This window comes from Panulirus ornatus, chromosome 58 (assembly GCF_036320965.1).
Source record: "Panulirus ornatus isolate Po-2019 chromosome 58, ASM3632096v1, whole genome shotgun sequence".
In the NCBI taxonomy this organism is placed as follows: domain Eukaryota; kingdom Metazoa; phylum Arthropoda; class Malacostraca; order Decapoda; family Palinuridae; genus Panulirus; species Panulirus ornatus.
Window position 1 is genome coordinate 14,179,719 of NC_092281.1, and position 21,974 is coordinate 14,201,692.

The 21,974-nt window shown below is 37.8% G+C and overlaps 1 protein-coding gene across 1 annotated transcript in view; it reads left to right on the top strand.

Annotated features, from left to right (window-relative positions):
- Positions 1–21,974, top strand: part of Slmap (Sarcolemma associated protein) — a 169,605-nt gene that overhangs the window by 70,915 nt on the left and 76,716 nt on the right. The window contains exons 3-5 of the mRNA XM_071695361.1: positions 4,384–4,521; positions 18,635–18,782; positions 19,016–19,082. Of these exons, the coding sequence (XP_071551462.1) occupies positions 4,384–4,521; positions 18,635–18,782; positions 19,016–19,082 (353 nt within the window). The remainder of the gene's footprint in view (positions 1–4,383; positions 4,522–18,634; positions 18,783–19,015; positions 19,083–21,974) is intronic.

Genomic DNA, 21,974 nt, shown 5'->3' on the forward strand with positions numbered 1-21,974 from the left:
ATCTTATTCCCATTAAAAGATTTGAGTCTATCTCGAAGACCCACCTACAGCCCAGGAGACTTCTTTTTACGTAGTCGGTCACTCTGTCAGAAGCAAATAAACAGAAGACCGTAGAATCATTTCACCTCTCTCTCTCTCTCTCTCTCTCTCTCTCTCTCTCTCTCTCTCTCTCTCTCTCTCTCTCTCTCTCTCTCTCTCTCTCTCTCATCAAAGATCTTGTGGAACCCCCAACAAGATTTCACGTCACCTGGGGGTTTCGCTGAACCCAGCTTTGAATGATGTACAGACTTCTTTCTATTGATGTTTCCAGAAAGTTTGCCAGTTACGACCGTCTGGCTAATTAGACGATAATTTCCGAGCTGGAGTTTTTGTTTGTTTGTTTATATCACATCGTATTACAATGGCAGACTTTCTGTCCCGAGGAATTTCCTTGTAGCAAGTGCTTTAGTGTACAAAGCTGTCAGGCTTACCAGTCAATTTTAGTCTTTTTTTTTTTACATTATTTTCGGATAAAACTTATCATTGCTAGAGCGATTATATTGTTCATAGAGTTAGTTTTATATTAGGTGTACATGTTAAACATCCGGTGCATCTTGCAAGTACTCACTCACTCACTCGGCCTTAGTCATAGCCTCAGCCATTCGTAGCAAGGAGAAAATATGAATATTTATCGTTATCGTAGCGCACTTTCCCTTCATCCTTGGCTGTTGATATCCTCAGTGTCCTATATATCGGTGATAACGTGGGGCCATCCATGGTTTGTTTGAGTGGAAAAATTATGTATGATGGATTTTTTTAATATATATATATATATATATATATATATATATATATATATATATATATATATATATTATCCACACAACCGAGATTCGCGCTTGTGTCAGGAGCGCACTGTGGTGGTGGGGGAGATGGATCGGGGCGATTCCCACTTTGAGCTATACATTATACATTATATTGGAATAAAAAATGATGATAGTTTCTATATTTTTATATTTTAGTTCCTCGAAGGAGAAATAAATGTATGTGTGTGTCTACTTAACTGTTTCGGTAATTTTCACTTGTGACTGGTGGGGAAAAAATATTCATCTTTTAAGAAACTTTGACAGTTTCTGTGACGAAATTCACTTTTATCCGCTAAAGCTCAGTAATTTTACTCGAATAAAACTTGTTTAATCAAGTGTAAATTATTTTTTTTCTAGAAATGGTCATCATACTTGTAATAAACTTACGTCCATACAACAGCTAACTTCTATATAACACTTGTATTGAGTTTTATGAGAATTTGACTGATATGATTAAGCACCCAGATAAATGAAATAAAAAGAGCTAAGTTTTCTTGTTACATTGTGTCCTTTAACACACTTGTTTTGAGCTTTTCATCTTGTAGAGTTCGTAATTCGCCCTCCCCCCTCTCCCTTCCCCTTAACAACATCAAGCGTACATGTCTGCCTGGTGTTGCTGTTTACGTGTTTCAAAGAAGACCCGCCCCTCCCTCCACGACTTTATTTTGTCGCAGTAACAGCCACAGTTTGTTGAGACGGGTATCCGACTACACTGACTTGATCGATATCGTCAAAGAGTGCCAGCGATGACACTAAAAATTGTTTGGAAGTCACCCACATTTTTTTTTTCTTGCCATTGGAAAGAAACAAATCGGCACAAGCAAGAAAAGCCTCGGTTGAATGAATAAAAAGCCTGACGATCGGCAAACAGCATAAGAATGAGGAAATGTTTGTTGAGCGTGATCACGCTGAGAGCTCCTGCCAGCCAACCATCACGTCACCCCCTCCCTCGTCAGCCCTGTGCCTCCTGCTTGGGTCCTGCCCTGCCCTCCTCCATCCCCTCCCCATCGCCTCCCATCCACCCAGAATTCCGTCTGATGTGCAAGACGCGTTGTCTTACATCTCTGCCATTTGATAGTTTTTTCTTACTAAGTTTAGTTCCAATGAGTTATGAGTTGTAAGATACCTTCGTTGATATACCATACATATTACATGAGTCAGGCTGAGAGAACCCATAACTTCAGTGCCCTGGAGGTTGAGTCCACAGTAACATATAACGAGCCATGTTAATCACACGTTCAGGAAATATTACGACTTTCACCGCATCCAGGAAGCCCGCGGAAAGTGTTACAGTGACTGATTTAGCAAGTGCTATCCTTGAGTGTGTTAGCATGTTGAGAGTTTATTGCTTTGACACCAGAGTGAGCACCATTCCGGAAGACGTGAATGTTAAGTTACGTGGTGAGTGGCCTATTATCCACAAACAAAGACGGATTTTTTTTGTTTCTTGTAAAAATGCTTATCACGTATCCCCCGCATGTCGTCAAAGGCGACTCGAGATGGGTCATAAGGATCAGGGGGCTGGAAAGCCTCCACTCTTGTATTATTACTTTCTGAAAAGGTACGTGGCCCATTTTGCAGTGTTCCACTGAAGGATGAAGATGTATAGATTAATTTTACCATCGGTACTATCTCTCGGAAGGGTTTGGGTCGTATTATTGTTTGGTTTTGATTGTGATACATGCTGAAGTTACTGTAACAGACACAACGGGTGTATCTAAGCGGCCCACGTGCGTAAAAAGGTCAAAAACCCACGTTTTAAAGGGAACTGCAAGAGGATTCAAGGTGGAAGGTGTGGGAGTGAAGTGTTTTGGAGATGGTCAGGGGGGATAAAGTCCAAAGTCTCTGTGTGGACAAGAGGAAATGGAGCTATTGGCACATCTGATGCAACATGACCATCGAGACTGTGGTAAAGAGTGCAAGGAAAAGAGTTCGGGTTTAATGTGGGTTAGGATGGAATTAGGTTGTGAGAGAAGGATAATGGTGGTACGTATGCACCAGGAATTGAGAACAGAGAACAAACCATATTCAAATTAAGGTTGTAAATCATTTACATTACCATCATTTAGTTAACGATTCTCAGCATGGCTTTCAAAGCATTTTTGTTTTTCACTGATCTGTTTCATGTCTTCCACTGTAGTATACTCAGCGTGAATGATGTTCCTTGATTCCGCCATCAAGTGATAACACCACGAGCTGAGGTCACCTCTGACAAAGCTGTATCATCGTCACCTTACCCCACTCCCTTTATGGAACGCCGCCTCGAAGCTGCATGAGCCCCACAAAGGTGTCTTGGGATAGCTTAACAAATTACCATGTTTGTGGAAGTAAAGTGGTTGTCATTTTAGCTTCACAGAAAGCATTCGGTGAAGCCCCACGTTAGAGTGTACTAGCAAAGGGTGATTTACGTAGTGTAGGTATGTTTTAATTTGGATGGGTCATCTTGCCGTAAATGAGGTAATTATTGGCCAAGCCTCATAATGGTTAGACGTAATACTTGTATTAGTATTGTTGTTAATGGGTTATGTTATAGTATATCATAATTCACTGACAGGAGTAAACTAGGAAGTAAAACTAGAACAAATTGAATGTTTACATTTAGTTGCAAGTTGAGTTGGACTGATAGGTTGGTCTCATAAGCGGCAAGAGGAAAAACGAAAAGACAGACTACATATGAATGAGCCTATTGAACAACATAGAATCATAAATGAGGAAAAAGACAGGTGTAATGCTCTGATGACCAATAGATAAACAAATCTCTGAAAAAAAAAAAAATAAAGTAGGCAAGCTTCATTGGTAGGGCATTTGATTTTAAGTATGACTCATTATCCCTATTCGATATAATTCACTGGTGTGTCATTAAAACACCAGTATTCCAGTGATCCAGATAGCGTGCGTGGTGTAATAATAATAAAAAAAAGCTCGCGTTCCTGTGATGCATCTTGCTTCATACAAAAGAAATAAAACGTGCTTTTGTTTATTGCTATACGTCATCTCATTCACCAAAACCAATTTTTGCTTAGTTTGATGAATGGAATGTAAGAACGTAGTGGAAAAAAAAGATTTTTATTACTGTATACATAATTATCTTAATGACCAGATTTAGCTTATAGTTATTATTATATTATTGTTATTATTATTATTATCATTATTGTTATTGTTGTTTTTCGGCCAGCGTATAGCCGGCTTATAACATCGCTTCGATGCTTCGATCATCTTGGGCGCTCTAGTAGCCTCATCCATTATACGACACTCTTCCTGCTCGGCCCAGCCCCCCCCCCCCCATTCCCACGTCCCCAAATGGCCCTCCTTACCCCTGACTCCTACCCCGTACCCCCTACAGTGCTCCTCCTTCCCCCTACCCCTGACTGATTGAAATGAAATGTGGATATTGCATTTTTTTTTTTTTTTTACTGTATATGACTTCTTGTGGAGTCACAGATTTCAGAGACTTGTTTTATCTTTGTAATATGTTTCTTTTACTAGTGTGTAGTTAATAGGCTAGAACAACTCAGAAATCAAAATTCTTTGTCCTCAGGAAAGAACATTAATCCTTGACCAGTCTGTGAAAATTGGAAGATCAGTGGCTCGTGCCCGACCAGCAACCAACAATGCCATCTTTGACTGTAAGGTACTCTCCAGGAACCATGCCCTACTGTGGTATGAGAATGGCAAGGTAAGATCCTCCTTATTTTTTTTTCCCCTAGGATGATTAAGTACATGATTTTATAGCCTTTTATAACGAGAGAAGAAGAAATAACTATTCTGCCCCACTGTGATTTTCTTGATCCTTACCACCCAACCACACAGCATACTTCATATGATTAGCTCGCTGTAGGTAATGAATTATTTCCTTTTACCTTTTCTGTTATTCCTTTAATTGTTGTTTGCTTCCAGTTTCTTGACATATCACAGGTACAACCTTCCACACACTCATCTATACATTATTTGAACACTTGGGTTCCACTTCACCTTTTTCTCCATTAATTGCATCTACTCCAAAGTTATTTCTGTATCTGACTAAAAGAAAAAATCCCCATTTATAATTGCTTTTTCATGATTATTCATGTCCATTATCATTTTTCTAGTCTCCAACTGTACTCAGTGCACATACTTTTGATTTTCCTGTGGTGATGGTACTGAATAGAGTGTCTGATTAATAATTTTATCCTGTATTTATCTGAATGTATCAGATGATGTAATAATTTCATTCATTTTCTTCAAAAGTCTCATTTGAATGCCTTCATTTCATTCAATAATGTTTGTTTTGAACAGAACACTGTAATGTTTGACTTTACTAACCACATCTTTATACTTCCTCGTGCAATATCAGTACCTGCTCAGTAGTTGAAGCATACTGTACTGATGAATATTTTCACCTGTGTAGTAGTATTTTGTACTTTGTTTTCATTCCATCATGATAATCTTCTGCCACAGTGTCATAGCCTAACAATCCCCACACTTCTACATGATACCTTTTCCCTTGGCAATTCCTTTTTCTTTTATAGCTTGACCTTTCTCTTTACTTCATTCTCGGATTTGTATGCCATTTGATAAGACCCTAACTTCATCCAAACTTTTTTGTTTTGATATATAAAGAGTATTTTGTCTTGTTACAGTTCAAGAGAGCTCAAACCCCTCTGCATTAACCACAGTATCAAAACAAACTTCTGATAAGCTCTTTATACCATTTTTGTCACCATTGTCCCACTTGCCACAATTTTACAGTCTGATTATGATTACCTGCAATAACACACATAGTAGGTCTTGTAACAAGGTACGGTTAAAATCATTTTTCCCTTCTCTTCATTGACTGCCATGTTTCTCATGTTCCTAAATCTTCTCATATACTTTAACTTACTTTGATTTACTGGATCGCATCCCACTCTATATAACGTTTTTAATGCACCTATCTCTTATATAACAGGTCTTAACAGACAAACTACGTGCGTTATCCTTTACTTTCATACAAATGGCTTTTCATTCTGTTCCTTGCATTTTATCCTTCAAAGTTATTTCACAATAAATAACATACTATTTTTTATGCAACTTTTATTCCTCTCTAGACTTGATCCATTCACTTCTATTCCATATTTCTGATTTTACAGAAACTTACCCGTCAGGTTTTCCATGTACATTTTGCTTAAATTCACATGCTTTACAATGTTTTTCTTTTTTGCAAATATGCATAACTCTGTACTCATGTGCATGATGTTGATTGTGCATAGAGCCATACAAAACATTTGTATACATCTTTTAACTTCCATACAAGTCAGAAGAGTAAAATGTTTCTCCACACTATGTTGAGAAAATCTTTTCATATAACTCATGTAAGTTTATTTTTCATGAATTTGTCCTATTTCAACCTAACAATTTCACTCACAGAATTCTGTCGTAATGTTGCTCTTACAAACTCAGTCACCTTCATAACAACTTTACAGTACCACTGTATCTTTTTGAACTGCTGCTATTGCATATATCTATCATGGATATGCCTTTGTAATGTTTTTTCCTTGAATATGCATACCTCACCGACACAGGGGGCAGTGATCGGCTGTGGAGAAAGAGAAAAGAATGTATATGTTATTATTTTTCCTTTCATGCATTTGTGCTGTTTCCTGTGGGGCAGAATGGTATGGGGAACAGATGAAGGCAAGCAAGTGTGAATGTACAAGTGTATATATGTATGTATATATGAATTTATATGTATATGTACATCAAGCTATATGTATATAGATGTGGATGTCTTTCTTTGTCTGTTTCCTTGCACAACTTTGCTAACGTGTATTGAAATGGTTTCGTCACATGGAGAGAATGAGTGAGGAAAGATTGACAAAGAGGATATATGTGTCAGAGGTGGAGGGAACGAGAAGTGGGAGACCAAATTGGAGGTAGAAGGATGGAGTGAAAAAGATTTTGAGCGATCCGGGCCTGAACATACAGGAGGGTTAGGAATTTGATTGACATGGGGCCTCATCTTAAACTTTCTTTATTATTGTAGATAATGTTATAGATGTGAGGGAGGAAGACTGGATGAGGTGACAGAATGTAAGTACTTAGGAGCTATTTTAGGTAAATTTGGTGATACAGGAGAAATAAGGGAGAGAGCATTTCCCTTAATAGAATTGTGAAGGGTAGAGATGTAACTGTGAAAGTGAAAATAGTATTAAGGAACAGCATAGTCCTCCTGACCCTGACCTATGCAGTCAAAACATGGTTGTGGAATGAGTCGCAGAGGTCAAGAATCCAGGCTGTGGAAATGAGCTTTTTGAGAGGAGGATATGGTACGATTAGATGGAATAAAGAACGAAGTGAGGGAGTGTATGAGAGACTTGTTATGACAGGAAATGAATTGTGGGGTGATAGAGTGGGTGAAACATAATACTTTAAGGTGATTTGGGCATGTGTAGAGATAGCGATGTTTTTATAGAACTTAAAAAAGTATTACAGTATTGGACAAAAGACTGTTGAGAGGTTAAAGATTTAGGTTGTGTATTGTTCCCAAAGTTTTAAAGAATATTAGTTAGCTTATGGGCACAAAAATAATACCTGTCCAGAAAAAATATTTTCAAGCACATTATCTGTCGGTACTGCCTATTAGTATTATAATTTTATTTTTTGACACTTCTTTGCAGTATTTCTATGATCATTTTCTTTTTTCATTTTATGTCAGTTTCTCATATTACCTCCAGTTTTGATCAACTTTGCTTGAAGTTATTTAAAGTTTTAGATTTAGCGTATGTGAGTTGAGTGTATTAACCCATTTGTTCTTTAATGGTAGGGACTTTTATGCTTCTGGGCCCTTGAACTTTCCCTGTTATACAGCTTTTTACATTTCTGTATGTTTCAACTCAGATGGTATGAGGAAAATGAATAAATCAAGAACAACACAGAGTACAGTAAGAACATTTCAGATATAAAGAAAGAATAAGAAAGACTGCAAAGTAATGATGTCTGATAACCTTTCCCTCTCTGAACATAGTAAAGCAGCTCTTGCTTCTCCAAAACGATGGTGGATGGATCCTGCAGACTTTAAAACACAAGAGAAGATAAACCAGTGATGATCTTTCTCAAAGCACAAATTCGTTTTGAATACTTCTGTATGGTAACATCATCATTTTATTTAGGTTAAGTTGTATAGTTAGAAAATGTTCAAAGATCTTTCTTGGCTCATATTGACATAGTAAAGTAATTGCATTACTGAGAATGGGTGAAATCATTGAGGTTGTACTGTCAGGGTTGCAGATTGGAGAGGTATATGATCAACTGCTCTCAAAAAATCTTAGAAAACATGGTCCCCAACCCACACTCAGAAATAACATTTTAATGGCATGACAAGTTTGGAAGATGCTGTAAGATATTTCTTCCAAAAGTAAAAGGTACATTGTGAATAAAAAGAGAGAATACCTTAAACATAAGGTAGCCAAGAGTAATCATCAAATTGCTTGCAGTTTTGAAAAATGCCATGGCCTGCTTGTTAGAGAAATTTAAGAAGGTCCCAGACAAATATTTAGGAAGTGCACCAGATCAGCCTGACTGTGATGGTTATGGGGCATCAAACCACAGCTTCCAACAGCATGGCTGATCAATGACCCAACATAGCAAGCTGGGCCCAGCCTAATGCTGTAGGAGTAGAAAGCCCTCCCAAAGAGCCCTCTAAGGTGTCCACATTCATTTTCCCAAAACTTAGTTTATTCCATATTGCCACTACTCTTGTACCATAAAAGTGCTTCTTAATATCTTTTCTAACAATATGATTTTATGATGTAGCCTCTGGTTGCTCTGTTTCCATATTTTCAAAGAACTTTTCACTGTCTACATTTTCAATCTAGTTAAGAAATTAAAGTTTGTTAGCAAGTCATCCCCCCTTGTCACTTCCATGATTAGTAAATGTAATGCCTCTTGCCTTTCCTTGTAACTATGCTGTCTTGATTCTGATGCCATCTTTGTTGCCCTCACCTGGAAATATTCTTATTGGTTGTGCTTGCTTCTTCAAGTGCAGTATGCAAAGTTGATAAGCATTTTTAAGTTTAGGTCTAATGTAATATTTGAACTCCATGAATATCTCCCCATCAGTTTACTTGAATATTAATCTAATATTTGCCAGCAGACAGTTTGTCCCTTTTACTGTTCTTGTAAAGCAGAACTCTGGCGATAGGTTAGGGGCTATGTCAAATCTCAAGTCCCTCTCGCACATGAATTCCTGCAGTTTATTTCCTGCTTGACAATATTGCCACTGCATTAAGGCTTTCCTTCTCTGTGTCCCATCATCAGTACTTAGGATTAAGCTTTGTTAATCATGTATGAGAACAACTTCGGAGTTTGTCTAGGTGTCCCTTGTAAGTTGGTGCAATCCTCCTTACTTTTTACTTCCCTCATTACCATGGCATCCTCTGCAGACATATTTAGGTAGGATTGCAACCCATTTGGCAAGCTGTTTACATAAATGAAGAAGAATAAGGGTTCCACAACAGAACCTTGCAGCACAACACTAGTGACCTCAACCAGTTTTGAAAAGGTTTCCCTGACATGCTTTCTTTGTTTCTTCCCACTATGAAAGTCCTCTGTCCATGAAAGATATATGTGATGGAACAAATGGACTACCACTAAAGGGTGAAAGAACTGTAACTAAATAGCATTGAAAAAAATGCAAGAGATGTATTATAATTTCTATGCATGGTAATAAATTAAAGATGTAAAAGAAAATGTGGTAAGCCTGAAAGCATCTTAGTTAGGAAAATGCAGTTACTGAGTCTTCAAAACACCATGAAAGTGAAGCAAACAAAAATATATGTCTCTCCAGCTGGAAAGCTGGAACAATTATTCAATGTATTGCCACGAGAAATAAGAAACATACATGAAATAACTACAGAAACATAAAAGGGTGTTTGACATGAGATTGAAATCAGTCCCAAATTAACCAAGAATAGATAATTACATAATGCAGATGGTGGTTGAGAAGAACAGTCTTATTCACCAAGCAAGACATGTGGTAAGGGCTTTGTGCTAGCCTTGCCATTGTGGCTAAATCTCATTGTAGGTACTCTTAGGTAGGAACTCGTACATTCATTCATAATTTCCCTAGGGTCAGTTTCTGTGGACAAGTAATGGTGTTACCAAGGACCTTTCTAAATGCTTCTGCAGCTTAAGGTTACTTCCAGTAACAGGGAAACGTATTCTCCTTTGATGTGAAAATTTCTTGGATGAGACTGTACTCCCAGTGAGCCTTACCATAGGTGACTTTTCACTTGTGGTATAACGTTAAGCAGATGTAATCTGGTAACACTTCATGGGTAGGTACACTGTCTGAAAATGAGATTTTTTTTGTGATTCACTGCAATCTTGAAACATTGTTTCAGTGGTCTGAAATTTATTGGGTTAAGGTCTACCTTCGTATTCATAGATATTCTACCTAAAAGTTTTGTAAAGGCTTTGAACTTTTGCTAGTGATGTATTCTTGATGCTTTTTATTTTTTTCCTCTTATGTGTAATGTCTTTTTAGTATCATCAAAAATCCATCCTTTTCCTGTGCTGCCCACAAAATCAAAGTTTTATGGAGTATACTACTCCACTGCTAAACTGTAAATTCCAAGTGACAAAAGACTCCTCTCCACCCTTGTCAATGATCAGCATTGTACATTATGTTCAGGTTATCTTTTAGGCCAGGCTTTTCGAGACTAAACTGATTGGAAGTTCCCCCAGTTGAAAAAATTATGCAATTCATTCTGTTGAATTATGAATTATCAAAACCTGAGCATGGTGGGTTACTCTTAGCTTTGTAGATTAAATGTAGTCATAGGTAAGTTTTTTGGGAAAGTTTAGAGGGGATTAGGCTCCTGGGTTTACTGTTACAGCCATGAGTTCTTCATAAGGGCCAGAATAATCCTTTAACCTGGGCCTTGGGTGGTCACAACCCCACCATGAGAAACAGGGAGTGGAGGAATTTTCTTGGTTATATTCACCACTGGAAATTTTATGATAGAAATAGTCTGTGCCTAAACAAAACGTATTTGATTGTAGCAGTAGTGAGCAATAGTAATGTGAGTCAGTAAGCAATAATAATGATATATACTCCAATGCGATATTGTGAATAGTTTAGGGGTCAGTAGATGCTGTGAAGGATGGAGAGTGCTATTTTGAGGAAAAAAATCCCTTTACTGAAAGGAGGAGCATCATTCAAAAAAGGGAGGTTTTTTGTTTAAGAAAAAAGTATTCATCTGGAATGTAAATACTAATTATGGCTGTCTATTGTATTTTTGCTTTATAAGGCATTATTCAGTATCAAAACTCTGATACTTGATATATGCTTTGTTATCAAAATTGAAATCTTGTTTATTTTCCCATTTAATGGGATGCTCAGGGTTTTGTATGGCGTTGTAAAGTAGATATTGGTGACCCAAAAATGTCACAGTTTTGTATGGCTCTTGAGATCAGGGATGGGTACAGTATTCTAATGAAGGCATGATTTTGTATGGTTCTCTAGGGCACATATGGGTGATGTGATTAGGCATGGTTTTAGGTATGAATTATTATTATAGTTATTATTGTTATAATTTTTTTTATGTACACCATTTCCAAAGTTAGCAAGGTAGCACTAGGAACAGACAAGGCTCTGGACTCATTTGCTCACGACCCCTCTCTTGCTGTCATGTATAATGCACTAAAACTAGAATCCCTCATCCACAGTCAGTCTCCGCTGACCTTTCTGTAGTTCCCCCAGGTGCTTCATATGCCCTGTTTCAGCCCATTGACAGTAGGTTGTCCCTTGTAACATTGCTCCAGTTTGCTCTGTCCCTTGAACTCCTCCTGTGTGTTCAGGCCCAGAGCCTACAGAGCTTCTTTCACTCCATCATTCCACCTCCTCTTTGGTTTCCCCCCTTTTCCACCTTCCACTTCTTACATGTGAACACTCTTAGTCATCCTTTTGTCTCTTACCCTCTTCATTTGTCCAAACCATTTCAGCACACCCTCTTCAGCTCTGCTGCACTTTTCCTTACCCTATCATTTCTTATCCAATCAACCCTCCTCACAACATGAATTTTCCTTAACTATTTAATTTGCAACACATTCACCTAATCCTTTACATTGTTGTCTGAGGCCCATGTCTCACATTCATACAGATTTTAAGGGATTTATAAATCATTAAACATGTTCATCTTTGTCCTTAAATACAGTGACCTATCTTTCCATACGTTCCTCAATGTACTCAAGACCTTCACCCCCTCACCCACCCACCCATTCTGTGACTCATTTCTGCTCTCATGGTTACTTTTGCTGCCATATCTACTCCCAGGTATCTAAAACAATCCCCTTATTGCAAGTTCTCTCCGTATAAACTCGCACTCCAAATGACCATTTTTTTCTACTAAACCTGATAACCTTGCTTTCGTTCAGATTTTCTGTCTACTTTCATTTTTCACACACTTTCCCACAGTCACACGCCATCTTTTACGGTGTCTCACATAGACTGACCACAGATGCTGTATCATCAGGAATCAAAAACTGATTAACCCTCCAGACCCTCCCATTGATAGCAGACTACGTACTTAATCCTCCCTCCAAGACCCTAGCATCCTTCTCCATCACCACACTTTCCATAGATTAAACAGCCATGGTGACTACACATCCCTGCTGCAGACCCACCTTCACCTTTAACCGCTCATCCTCCTCTTTACCTGCTAAGACACATGCTTTACTCTCCTGATAAAAGTCCCCGCTTGCTTCTTTTGTGAGCCAAATTACCATTTTCAGATATTAATGGACCATTTGACTGGGTACTGACTGTTGTTTCTAAAGTATCCATAAAACTCTTTTGGGCTTATTTTGCTATTTCTGGCAATGTTAGCTTCATACTGATGTATACTTTGATGTATAAGTATCTCAGTTTCTGTATGTAAACTAACATGATTTGCTCTTATCATGCGGGTTCTTCATTTATTTATTAAGTTTTTATTTTAATTTTTTTTCTCTTTTTTAAGACAACAGATACTTCTCTATGTCATATTTCCATCATTTTAGCTTTGGATTGGAAAAAGACTGTCTGCTACATCTTGGCACAAATGTTCCCCTACTTCTTTGAACATTTTACTGAAGTTCTTCAGAGCTATGTCCACATCACTTTAATTTATATCGTCATCCCCAAGTTTGCTTGTCAAGAGCATTGCAAAGATCTTTAAGATTTGCATTTCTTCTTTTTTTTGCTACATGTTAACCAGCATTACAGGCAGTTTTGAAAGTTAACTCAAAAGTGATTTGCTGGTGATAATGCACCAAACTTTTCTCCAAATTCAGCATTGTTAATGAGATCCTCATTTGTTGTTAGAACTAGATCTAATATATTCTCGTTGCGAGTAAGTTTATCAACTAATTGTATTTGGGTACTATCAAGCATATTCAAATAAAGCATATACCCCAAGTTACTGGAATGTGATTCTCTCTCTCTCTCTCTCTCTCTCTCTCTCTCTCTCTCTCTCTCTCTCTCTCTCTCTCTCTCTCTCTCTCTCTCTCTCTCCCCCCCCCCCCCCCCCCAGAGATTGGTTTGGCTAAAATCTTCTACGATGATCGAATAGTTTTCATTGCTGACTTTTGCTAACTGATCATATAGTCTTTCATCTACCCCAGGTGTCAGTGCTGGTGGGCCTATAAACTAATCCCACTTATTTTCTTTTGAAACTTTTCTTTGCTTTCTTCAAAAATGAAGATGTTATCAACAGCTACAACATTTTTCAGCACAGGATTTAGGTAAGCTTTAACAAAGAGCAAGACACCATCAGCTACCTACTTTATTTACCTTATCATTATTGAATAGAGTGTACCCAGAAATAGCATATTTAGTGAGGAAATCTGTTTCTAACATCTAGCCAGAATTCGAAAATACTGATTATATCACAATTTTCTTCCAATACAGTTGCCTCTAACTCTGAAAATGTATTACATATACTTCATGCATTAACATAGCGTATTCTAATGCATGACAGACTTTTTTCGTTGGTATATTTGTATTTACAGCATTGGCGTAGGGGAGCCAGCTTATGTGAACATAGTTCTTAACCTTGATCTGTCCTGGGAATTGATCTTATGTTGCTCAGTTCTGCCCTCTCTCTGACCTGCCTTGTTCCCAAATGGCATTGTTAGCTGACCCATCCCATCATGTATCCCAGTGGCCCATCACCTGCCACTACATGTGAAATGACGTGTGCTACCCGAGAATTGACCATGATGTGTTCTATTCTGCAGTGTTCCCTACCTTCCCCGTTACTGTCCTGCATCAGATCTCTGACTTTTAGTTTGCCTATCCTCCTGTGTTCTCTGTTATATTGAAATCAATCTTTTGGTGTTCCTATGTTCTGAGTACTGACTAGTATATGTTTTGAAAATAGAGCATAAGATTCTCATCTAACACTCTGCCATTCCATTTACCTAGAGTCTATCCTTGGCAAAGACGCTTCTATCCCAGTTGGAATGACCCCATAAATTCAAAAAAAGATGTTGTCTTCCTCCCAGCATAGAGCCTCAGTTCTACTATTTATTCCCAATACTCCACTGAGGACACAAGGATTTATATCATATCTGGGTAGAAATCCTGATATAAGTAACTTCCTATGACTTTCTTTAAAGTTACAGCTGAGATCCTTATACTTTGCTAAAGTTTCTTTTGATTTCCTATTGACTATGTTGTTTTCCCAACTTGGACAAGTGTTGAATCCTTGGGATTGTTTGTGACACTGTCATCAACCTTCTCTAGAATAATCTCCAATTTTGCATCAGGAAAGCACAAATTTCTTCTCTTCCCCTTAACATTGAGCTCCTGATGCTGATCCCTAATTCAATAACCTCCAACCATAATGATGCATTAATGATTTTGTGCTTCACCCTCCAGTTAACTAAACTAGTTTTGATCCAGTTAACTAAACTAGTTTTGTGTCAGAATCTCCCTTTCTTGAATTTCTGCTCATTGCCAAGTCTTCCCTTGCAGGCTAGAAGGTATGTTTATCCTGTAACTTCATCTCCATAACAACCATCATATCTTTTCATTTTTTCTTTTTTTACCTTATATGTCACTAATGATTCATACTCCTGTGCATCATATTTTTGCTGGAACATGGCCCACATCACTTTCCCACTGATTCATCCTAACATCTACTTTCTCTAATGCCTCACAATTCTTCCTAATTTCTAAATGTAGTTTTTCCAACAAAAATTAGCTAAATTGTGGAATCAGTGCCATCCTTCATATCACAGTGGTGAACTATCTCAGGAGAAACACATCCACTTGCAACACTCCTTTGTGCTCTGTCTCCATCAGTATGAGATATTAGTAAGGGAATATCAGATCAGGATCATTCCTAATCTTATTGAATTGGTGAAGACGCTCTCAATTGCTCACCCTATTTTGTCAGTCCTTGAACCACTGAAGCCTTTGCATGGCTTGCTCTTGGCCAGCCTGCATCTGACATAGTGTTGACATAACCAACCCACCTGTTTCTAGTGATTGACAATTTGTATGTCCCTGGGATTGTGTCACATACATGTTCATCTTTTTTCGCAATGAGCCAGCTGTTATAAATAGATATCTTTTTCATGTTGTATAATTATCTTATTTTTGTTGTTTATGTAGCTCCTTGTTTGTGTTTTTTATGTATACATGTACCTTTTGACTCAGTGAACATACTTGTTATAACTGCAACATCCACTCTTTCTTGGAAACCTCACATTACAGTAATAGCTAAGTCTCCTTATCAGAAATTGGGTGTCTTGTTTAGATTTTGAAACTTTTTTCTTCAGAACAGTTGCTTTATTTATACAAAGGATTGATTCATCCTTGTATGGAGGACTGCTCTCACATCTGGGGTGATCCCCCAAAGACTGCATACTCGCCCACCTGTCTGGCTCTTGCATTGACTCTCACACCTTCCCATTCATAAACAAAATGACCATGATGACATCACACCCCCCTTCTGTAGACTAACTTTCACTTGGAACCAGTCACTTTCCAATTTTCTGCTTGTACACATGTCTTACACCCTTGTTAAAAACTTCTCTACTTTTAGTAGCTTTCCTCCCACATTGTATATTCTTTTTAAGACCTTGCACAAGGTAACTCTGTCAACCGCATCATTTGCTTTCTCCATATCCATACTCATTTAGACATCCCAACCTCATCATTTGCTTTCTCCATATCCATACTCATTTAGACATCCCAACCTGAGTCTTCAAGGAAGATGAGCACTCCCTGCTTGGCTCCTTCATTTCCATTTTTTAGGAATTGAAATGCCCCCTTTCTTCACCTTCTTTGAAACACAGGGAATACAAAGGTAGAATTCTTTCTCCCATTCCCCAGGGATAGTACATAGTACACATTCATATGTACATTTCAATGTGTGCCCTCGTTTTATTTCGTTCACACTTAGTGTTGTTTTATTACATATTGATGGTATACATTTGATAATATTGGAAGAAAATTGTGTTTTTATTTCAAGATGTATCACTAATCAAGAGTTTAGTCTCAAAGAAAGGATACCTAAGTCACAGTATTACATTTTCACCAGTTATAACTGGCTACACACTTGTAGGCATCAGTTAATAGTATTCTGTATACATTATCTTTAGACCTTAACAACCATCTTAGTGTGTTTAGAAATTTGAGAGCATTCTCAAGGATATTATCTCGATGGCACCTTACAGCAGCAGTGATGTTTCTGAGGGTACACCATTTGGTATCACGGATTTATTTTCCCTTACTCTGCTTTCTCTTGTCCCTCTTCCTCCCCATTTTATGTAACTTCTAGCATTGGTGCCCATAAAATTTATGAATAGTGGTAAAAGGTCAGGTAATTAGGTTTTTTAGTATGTTTTTGGATGGCCTTTACATGGCAGTTTTGCAGTTTTTAGGGATTTGGGGTTAGTTGCAGGATATGTATATCTCCCTCACTTCTGCTCTCTCTTGTGTATTCTCTTACCATCTCCTTTCCTAAAATCCCTTGCTCCTCATTGGTTCTGCATACAGTCACTGCCATCACTCTATCCATCAACATCTTGCATACACTATTCCTTGTATACTTAAACACATATTCAGTTACATGCAGATGATCACCTGGCCTAGTCACTGTAGGGTGGATGGTCCTTTGGCCTTTGATAACTGGTAGTCCCATATCTTGACCAATGTACTGTGGTATATTTGTGACAGGGTCACCCCAAGGAATGTAAACCTGAAGTAATATGTGGTAGAGTGAAAGATATTTTCTAAACATTGGGATTAAATCGGGATTTTTCATTTCAGGGCGCTTTTTGGTTGTTGTTGTATACATATCTTGTTGGTTTCTCTCAGTATATGATCAGTATTGTCTTTGCTGCTTATGCACTAGGCCACATAAAGATGGATATATTATTTTTTGTATTCAAATTTTTATTATTACTTTTGTATGCCTTTTTTGGGGGAATATGGATGTACTTACAATTGATGTTTTAAATTATATTGATGGGTTAGATTAATTTCTCTTAGTTTATAAAGAGAATTAAGACTGGTGTGTTTCATGTTTGTTGTGCCTTGTTAAAGTTATATATTATGATTTTGATTAGATTACTGTTTTTCTTTTTGATAATGTATTCTTCTCTTTCTCACCCTCTTAGCAGTGATTTTAAGAGGATCATTTCCTGTGAACTGCTAACTTTTTATTCAGAGGTATTTCTCCAGTCTTGTTATGATTTCTGATATTAAACTTTCATGGATCTCTTATGCATTTAGGATATGATTAAATTTTACCAACATGGGGTTTTTATTTCATTAAGCATATGAAGAATTTTAGTTGATTATAATGGTGATCTAATGGAATATCACTGACTTTTGTATTTGTCATTTGCATTGCTGGTAGCTTGACTTATTGTCATACACTTGGTATGTCTGTCCAACTTTGTTCCAGTCTCTCCAAAGCATTGGCACTTTATGGATGTAGCTTGTGTTTATGTGTGTGTACTTTTGTCTTTACCATGTTTGAGCATTGTTGTTGCTGTGTTACATTCTGATAACTGTATACATAGTAGTGAATGTAAGAACAATTGCTGGGAACTCAAAATTATTTACATTGGGTGTAGAAACATTTAGATATCCAAACATTCAGCTGATGGTGCCATGAAGGCCATAAACATTCATTGCACTGGCATAGTGGCTTATTGCAACACATGAGTGGAAGAAGTACGCTGAAATGTATATATGTATATGTTAGAATTTTATCTTTTTCCACATGATTATTTATAAAACTATCAGTTTTCTGTCATTATACTTTGGTAGAAAGAGGCATTTCCATCTCAGTCAAAAAGCATTTTATTAATGAAATTAAAAACTTATGGCACTGGCAGTAAGTGATTGAACAAGACCTTTAGGTCTCAGACCTTGAGTGGATAGCACATTATTTCTCCTCATTTTTATTCATGTTTTAATTCTAATGAAGTTCATAGACAGTATTACCAGAAAAGTGTGTTTTCTGCTAAGGGTGAAAATTCACGTGCATATATTTTAATGCATATCAAAAGATTTTATTTAGTCTTTTGTAACATGATTTCATTGGAAAATATTTTTGAGTCTAGGTAAACTTTCTAGGATCATTTTGGTAAAACTCTGGTATTTATTTCAATAAGAACACGTCATTGAGAATATATAGTCGTGTTTGGTACCACCTTAAAGTGGGGGAGTCACCTGGCCTAATACCCTAAGATTGTTAGGTAATGTGATGTATATCTTTTTTCCTTCGTTTTTAATGAAATTGCCAATAAGTATTTATGCTGATCCCCAGTTCTACCTGCAAGATACCAAGAGCAGCAATGGTACATTCGTCAATAATCAGCGTCTCAGCAAGGGTTCTGAGGAGTCTGCACCTAGGGAGGTCTGTTCAGGGGACATTGTACAGTTTGGTGTTGATGTCATGGAGAATTCCAGAAAGGGTGAGTGCCTATTTTTCAATATGTAACTTACAAATACTTTACATGATCATGTGTTAATGCTAATGATTAATTTTCAAACTTGATGAATAAGATTTGTTCATAGCCTGAGAGTAGAGTGTAAGTATTAGTTTTGTATAGCAGTAGCTTTTTAGTTTTAAGCTGAGATTAATGAAACTTTTGGCATTGTATTCTTTAGATTACAGACTTTTTCATGATTCTATTATTGTTTTCAGTGACACATGGATGTATAGTTGCAACATTGAAGCTTTACATGCCTGATGGTCAGGAAGCAAAAGCCAGGTGAGAAATGTATTATGTAGGGATGATTAAAGTATCTAGTATTATTAAATGTTTTTAGAATAGTTATATGTATGGTTATTTTTATTGTTGCACATTACTTAACTGAGTAGTGTGTGTATTAATCTGCAGATCAGACTCGTCCATAGCTCTACATTACTTGTTGAGTTAGACACAGGCCTTTTTTGTATTCCCTCTTGATAGCAGCTCATTTATCAGAATTTTTCTGTGATGTGATTTACATACCAGGAAACCATTTCATATAATTCGGAATTATTTGTGACCCTCCTCCTTTTTTTGATTTGATACCAAGTTGAATATCTGTCTATCTGCATCACTGATGCCCGTTCCCTCCAGGGACTCCCGTCAAAGGGTGGCTACAGCAATAGTCTCCACTTATCCCTATCCTTGTATGCCTCCCTCACATATACCATTCCACACATTCGTCCACTATTTCTCTTCCTTCAGTATTCCTCCACCCTATTTACCCATGTCACAAGTGGTCTTCCACTTACACCAATGCCTTTAATTGTACTATCATACACTCTCCTTATAAACTCCCAGTCGTGCATTCATCCCACATGCCCAAACCTCCTCAAAGTATTACACTTCACCCATTCTACCATTCCACAGTTCACTCCCTTTGCTTTCCCTGCCATGCCACATCTCTCATACACCCTTTCATTTCTTCATTCTGTCTGGTCACATCACATGCTTTTCTCAAAAAGCTCATTTCCACTGCCTGGATTCACTGTGCTATTCCTTAATCCTCTTTTCTCTTCCATACTTACACCTCTACCCTTCAATATCCTGTTAAGGGACCCAATGACTCTTCTACCCTGTACTGGTCTCTCCCTTATCTCTCCTTCCATATCACAACACTTACTGAGACAGCTCCTAGATACTTAAATTCTCTCAATTCTTCCAGTGTTTTTTTCCCCCATATCCAAAGCACAGTTTAGTACACTTTCTTCTTTCACTCTGTATGGTTTTACAAATTCTTTACTTTCACTGTTTCCTTTCAAACACCATTACTTTACTTTTACTTGCATTTGCCTTCAATTGTCTATGCTTACACACATCATAAAACACACAACCTTCTGCAACCCCTCTTCACTCTCAGCAAACAACGCAGTATCATCGACTAACGGGCTTGCCACTAGCCACCATATCTCACTGCCACTCTCCATCTCTGCACCCCTTCTCCTAAGTTCTGCTTTTATCTCTCTTTATTACTTTATCCATACATAGATATATATTCCTATGAGTCCACGGGGAAAATGAAACACGAAAAGTTCCCAAGTGTACTTTCGTGTAATAATCACATCATCAGGGGAGACACAAGAGAGAAATATATATATTTATTTATTTATTATGGCAAATATGTACATGAAAAAAAAGCTTAATACAATGATAGATGATTACATAGAAGCTGAAATGCTGGGATTTTAATGAGCACCAGTATCCTTGTAAGCGCTGGATTATAGAAATGGGTACATCTGAAACATTTACTCATTAGATACATTAATAATCAGGCTCTTATTAAGAAAGAAGGTATTATGTTGCCTAATTTTTTTATCCCTGGGGATAGGGGAGAAAGAATACTTCCCACGTATTCCCTGCGTGTCGTAGAAGGCGACTAAAAGGGGAGGGAGCGGGGGGCTGGAAATCCTCCCCTCTCGTTTTTTAATTTTCCAAAAGAAGAAACAGAGAATTGGGCCAGGTGAGGGTATTCCCTCAAAGGCCCAGTCCTTTGTTCTTAACGCTACCTCGCTAATGCGGGAAATGGCGAATAGTTTGAAAGAAAGAAAAGAAATTTATTTATTCATTTATTTATATATTTATTTTACTTTGTCGCTGTCTCCCGCATTAGCGAGGTAGCACAAGGAAACAGACGAAAGAATGGCCCAACCCACCCACATACACATGTATACACGCATGTCCACACATGCAAATATACATACCTATACATCTCAACGTATACATATATATACACACACAGACATATACATATATACACATCTACATAATTCATACTGCCTGCCTTTATTCATTCCCATCGCCACCCCGCCACACATGAAATAACAACCCCCTCCCCCTATGTGTGCACGAGGTAGCGCTAGGAAAAGACAACAAAGGCCACATTTGTTCACACTCAGTCTCTAGCTGTCATGTATAATGCACCAAACCACAGCTCCCTTTCCACATCCAGGCCCCACAGAACTTTCCATGGTTTACCCCAGACGCTTCACATGCCCTAGTTCAATTCATTGACAGCACATCGACCCTGGTATACCACATCGTTCCAATTCACTCTATTCCTTGTACGCCTTTCACCCTCCTGCATGTTCAGGCCCCAGTCACTCAGAATCTTTTTCACTCCATCTTTCCACCTCCAATTTGGTCTCCCACTTCTCCTTATTCCCTCCACCTCTGACACATATATCCTTCTGGTCAATCTTTCCTCTCTCATCCTCCCCATGTGACCAAACTATTTCAAAACACCCTCTTCTCCTCTCTCAACCACACTCTTTTTATTACCACACATCTCTCTTACCTTTTCATTACTTACTCGATCAAACCACCTCACACCACATATTGTCCTCAAACATCTCATTTCCAGCACATCCACCATCCTCCACACAACTCTTTCTATAGCCCACGCCTCGCAACCATATAACATTGTTGGAACCACTATTCCTTCAAACATAGCCATTTTTGCTTTCCAAGATAATGTTCTCAACTTCCACACATTCTTCATCACTCCCAGAACTTTCGCCCCCTTCCCAACCCTATGATCCACTTCCGCTTCCATGGTTCCATCTGCTGCCAAATCCACTCCCAGATATCTAAAACACTTCACTTCCTCCAGTTTTTCTCCATTCAAATTTACCT